The sequence below is a fragment of the Dipodomys ordii genome, unplaced genomic scaffold (genome assembly GCF_000151885.1).
Source record: "Dipodomys ordii isolate 6190 unplaced genomic scaffold, Dord_2.0 Scaffold36, whole genome shotgun sequence".
NCBI lineage: Eukaryota > Metazoa > Chordata > Mammalia > Rodentia > Heteromyidae > Dipodomys > Dipodomys ordii.
Genome location: NW_012267252.1, coordinates 5,644,710 through 5,650,129, shown reverse-complemented (window position 1 = coordinate 5,650,129; position 5,420 = coordinate 5,644,710). Strand labels below are relative to the sequence as shown.

General features: G+C 48.5%; 1 protein-coding gene across 2 annotated transcripts in view; it reads right to left on the bottom strand.

Annotated features, from left to right (window-relative positions):
• Pprc1 (peroxisome proliferator-activated receptor gamma, coactivator-related 1) overlaps nt 1–4,487 on the bottom strand; it is a 32,449-nt gene extending 27,962 nt beyond the window's left edge. For both annotated transcript variants that reach the window (XM_013017851.1, XM_013017852.1), the window contains exon 1: nt 4,335–4,487. In XM_013017851.1, coding sequence (XP_012873305.1) covers nt 4,335–4,487 — 153 coding nt within the window. The remainder of the gene's footprint in view (nt 1–4,334) is intronic.
• Nucleotides 4,488–5,420: the final 933 nt, after the last annotated feature.

Sequence of the window (5,420 nt, the reverse complement as noted above, 5' to 3'; positions counted from 1 at the left end):
GGAGGCTGAGATCTGAGGATCAAGGTTCAAAGCCTGCCAGGGAAGGAAAGTCTGTGAGACTCTTATCTCAGAAAACCGGAAGTGGCCCAGTGGTAAAGTATTAGCCTCGGGCTGAAGGACAGCATTCAGGCCCAGAGTTCAAGCCTTATGACTGACAAAAAAAAAAAAAAAAAAGCCCAAAACTAGCTCAAGTATGGTAGCACATAACTATATTACCAGGAGCCTTAAAGACAGACTGAATTCAAGGCCAGCCTGGGCTGCACACAGCAAGGTCCTATCTCAAAAATAAATTTTAAATTATTACTCAGAAGACATCTGCTGGCAGTGGAGAGGGGACCTGGCTGAGGGACATATACTAGACAGGTAAGCTGCCGAGACAACTCAGCTACCGCAACCTGATGACCTAAGTCAAACCTCTTTTAGGTCTCAGTTCGCTATTGAGTTCAAATCCTACGTTCCTCTGGAAGCTACCTCAGGCTTTCCCAGACCATGTCGATCTCTCCTCATACCACATCACATTTTTTTGTTCACTTTTCTGACAATCTCATCCTATTCCACTAACCCTATGACATTTTTTTTTTGCATTTCTTCTAAAATTGGATTTCATGTTCCTTCAGGGTAAATAGTCCTTTAGATTCTATTAGCTTATACTCTTCCAGACTCCTAAGAGTTTAAATGTGCTTATACTTCCCAATTGTCCTACACACAGTATTCACTTATTTCACACTTTTCTGGTACTGAGGGATTGAACCCAGGACCCTGTTCACTCTGGGCATACTCTATTGAGCTAAATCCCCAATCCCAAGGGAATGGTCCCTTCTCCCACCTCCATCTGGTGAGAGCCAATGAGGAGAAGACTTGATTCTATAGATGGAGAAGCTCCAATCCCTCATTCCTCTTAGAGGTAGCAACATCCTTAGCCTTGTCATGAGGTAGGGCCCACTCAGACTTGTCATAAGTATAGGCAGGGGCCAAAAGTGGTATTGGTGAAGCTAAAGTCTTGACTATCTCCACTATTAGAAATATGGTCAAAGGCCTGAGGACAAGATCAAACACAGAAAAGACAGACTTTTCTTCAGCAAGGGGAAATTAAGCACTTCACTTCCTCCAAAAGAAAAAGGCCTACTCCCCTCTTCTTCCGAAAAATGTTGGGGAGTTCTGGAGCCCATGGGGGAAAAAAAAACTAGTTAGGAACATTTAAGGAGACCAGATCCAGAGATGAAGTGAAAGGCAGCAGGTTTCAAGCACTAACCCCTCCCAAATCTTTACAAGCCTGTAATTACAACCAGAAGTTGATAGTACTTGGCTCAGCAAATAGACGCAGGTGAGCAAGATGCCTGCAACTAACTCTGCCCTGCCTCCTCCCTACTAGAGCCCGAGCTACTAGCACAGAATCTTAAGACAATGACCAGCTCTACAAATCATTCATCTCCACTCTCAGGAGGTAATGGCAGGCCCCCAGAGAGACACCTTTGCTTATATAAACACCCATCCCTCAAACAGCATAGTTCCCAGTTGACTAAAATTACCCAAACAGGACCAGCCATCAGCATACTTCCTAACTTCAACACCCTACCAACTGACTTTCCCACATCAATCTTGTTCCTCCAGCCTGGTGGTGAAAACTGGCCTGGAGATGTGGCTCAAGTGGTAAAGGACTTGCCTACCTGGCAAGCCCCATGAATACCCAACAAAAAAAACAGCCAGAAACTTTTTTATGTATTAATAATCACTTCCTGGGTCTTCAGCTTTTTCTCTCCCATTCCTGATATATAGGTCTCTTCGTTCCTCCAATAAGCCATGTTCTTCTCACCCTTCACACCATTGCCTCTGATGAAAGTTTTTTCACACCACATTCAGCTTTCTCAGCTTAAAATGTCATTCCTGGAAGGGGTGGGGGGCGCTAGGGTGAGTGTTAGGGTGAAATTGACTGGAATACATTGTAAACATGTTTGAGAAGGTAACAATGAAATCTCCTCCTGTATAACTAACTTAAGCTTTTTTTTTTTGCCGGTCATGAGGCCTGAACTCTGGGCCTGGGTGCTGTCCCTCAGCTCTTCAGCTCAAGGCTAGCGCTCTACCACTTGAGCCACAGCGCGACTTCCGCCTTTTTCTGTTTATGTGGTGCTGAGGAATCGAACCCAGGGCCTCATGCTTGCAAAGCAAGCGCTCTACCACTGAGCTACCTTCCCAGCCCCAACTAACTTAAGCTTTAAAAAGAAATTAAAAAGCTGGGGCACAGGTGGCTCATACTTGTAATCCTAGCTACTCAGGAGGCAGAGATCTGGAGAGCATAGTTGGAAGCCAGCCCTGGCGGGAACCTAATCTCTAATTAACTACAATAAGCCATAAGTGGATCTGTGACTCAAGTGGTAGAACACTAGCCTTGAGCAACAAAGCTGAGGAACAGCACCCATGTCCTGAGTTCAAGTCTCAGGACTAGCACACACCTACAAAAATGTTCCCTCCCATACCCTTCAAAATAGATTACTACTGCTGGCAGTAATCCTAAATACCGTTCACTTTCCTTTTGTTCATGCACAGTATCTACCTGTCCTGACTAAAACCTAAGATCCTAGAGGGTACCATTGGCTTACACCTGTAATCCTAGCTACTCAGGAGTCTGAGATCTGAGGATTGAGGTTAGAAGCCCGCAGGAAAAGTCCTTGAGACTCTTATCTCCAATTAACCACCAGAAAATTGGTACTGTGGCTCAACTGGTAGAGCACTAGCCATGAGCTGAAGAGCTCAGGGACAGCGTCGAGGCCCAGAGTTCAAGCCCCACAACCGGCAAAATAAATAAATAAAAATAAATCCTAGAGGGCAATGATCATGTTATTCTGTGCCTAAACTTATGTATCTCAGTACATAGAAAATATTACTTTGGATCTTGGATCCCTATTGCCTCTGCCCTAAAGGAAAAGCCCACTAGCCCAACCTCTGAAAAGGTAAGAAAGTGATCAATTCCAAATTCATATTCCAGAAACCATTCTCCTCTGAGAAAAAACAAACAAACATAGAATAGCTGTTTGAACATATTACCAGGTAGCATACACAAAACCCAACTCCCACCTAGGTAGAAAAATGAAGAACCCAGCTAAATTGCTTAAGAGAGAAAAGAAACAGTTTAATTCTTGCCCACGGCCAATATGGGTGGGAACTTTTAGAAACGTTTTACTAAAGAGTGGAGAATTAAAGACCAAGAAAACTGACCAAAAGAATTCTCCCTCATCCAATAAATGTTCAACCAATGTTGAAGAGTTCTCAAACTCTTCCAACCTCTCCCATCCCCAGCAAAAATTCCAGAGAACATTAAATTTAGAACATCCTGGTTTCTGTATCAATTCATAAAAGCAGGCCTTAGCTGCCTCCTCCAAAGAGATGCTGGAGAAAAAAGTGACAGAGGCACCTCTCCTTTTTTTAAGCTTGTCCTAGGTGTACGTTGACAACTCCCCACACCCCTGAATCACAAATGAGAAAGAAGGCAGAACGGGAGGCAACCTAAACGCCAGTGCCAGTGAGTCACAACCCACCCCAAGCCGGTCAGGCTCACTCCTCCACAGCCCTACAGACTCAATTCTCCCATCACACCCTGCCATCCATTACAGGGAAGAGACTTCACGAACATCTGGAAAGTCTACCACCCGCTGTCAAAAAGCGATGCAGACCAGGGAAAAAAGTTCAAAGGCTCTGGGCAGCCTTTACCTTCCTTTCTGGCCAGGGGCCCCCAGCACAGGCCAGAGATGGCGGGACCGGCTGAGACACACCCAGTTCCCGGCAGTGCGGCTCCGGCGTGGATAGTAGATGCCCGCCAGCCTGGGCCGGGAGCCACGTGGACACCCCTTTCCCCGCCCCCACGTGGACCCGCGCCCTGCGCCCCCCTCTCCGGCTGGAGCCCAACCCACGTGGGTCTCCCCGCCGCCTCGAGGGGGAGGGGAGACAGACAAGTTCTCCCGGGAAAATCGCTCTGCCCCCCCCAACCCACGTGTTCCGAAAAAGGAACTGCGGCGCTGGGCTGGTGGAGCCCGGAGCGGCATCCTCAGAGAAAGGACTTGGCCTTCGACTCCAATGCCGAGTCCCCGGCCCCCCCAAATGAGGGCCACGTTTCCGATACCCGCTTCGGTCCCGCCGGCTTGCCCAGGCACAGCTGTAGGAATCCTGTCTCTGCCAGCATAGCCCCCCAAAACGGTTTAGGTCTACCCGGTCCAACCTGATTCCCGCGGCCACCAAGCATCGACTCCCAAGTGCTTCCTCCCTTTCCCGTGGCGTCCACGTGTCACCGCCCGGCACACGCCGCTTTGCTGCCAGCCGCGGGCCGCCCGACAATCTCTCACCTGCTCTCCACCGCTGACGGTGCCCGCCGTGCCATACGGTGCTTGGCTCCGACTCCCCCAACCGCTTCCGCGGACTCCGCCGCCGGGGTCAGGGCCGGGGCCCCCAGTCGGGGGCAGCACGACTCCGTCTCTCCGGCCCCGGCGCGCCGCCATCTTGGCCCCTGAACGCCCAGCGCTGCTCTGATCGCTGGCGCCGCCTCGCCCTGCCGATTGTGGGAAGCGAACTACAACTCCCGAAGGACACTGCAAGACTACGAATCCCAGAAGCCCGAGTGACATTCGAGAAGAGAGCCCGAGTCTCGCGCAAGAGATCCTGGGAGTCGTAGTCTCTTAAAGAAAGCCGAGTAGCACACTTTCTAGGCATATTTTAAGTGCTTAATTTTTGTTACACAAGGAGACCAAAATTGAAGAGATCTTAGTAATGAGAAGGACGGTTAACATTTGTTTACTTTTTATTTTCGTTCATTCATCCAGCTGTTGGAACGCCCTCAGTCTGACGTTCCACCTGCAGTACATTCCATTCACTTCATTTCACAAGGGCCTCTGTTTTGAAACAGTACCCTCTAGTGGACACTTGCAGACCAGCACTAACTTCCACGTAATTCCACACTGCTGGACTTGCTACATGTTACTCTTGTTCTGGTTTTTGTTTTGTCTTTTGCCAGTCCTAGGGCTTGAATTCAAAGCCTGGGCACCGTCCCTGGGCTTCTTTCTATTTGCCCAAAGCTAGCACTCTACCACTTGAGCCACAGTGCCACTTCTGGCTTTTTCTGTGTATGTGGTACTGAGGAATCGAACCCAGGATTTCATGCATACTAGGCAAGCACTCTACCACTAAGCCACATTCCCAGCCCTTCTTGTTCTGTTTTTGTGATAGAGTTTCAAGATTCCACTCCATAGACAGGCGCCTGGGTAAATCCTAGCTATTCAGGAGGCTGAGATCAAGTTTCAAACCCAGCCCCTGCAGGAAAGTCTGTAATACTCATCTCTATTCATCACCAAAAAGCCATACATGGGGATGTCAAAGGAGGAGGCTGCAATGCTTGGTAAGAAATGTACGCATTATCCTGCCCATGTAATTGTAAC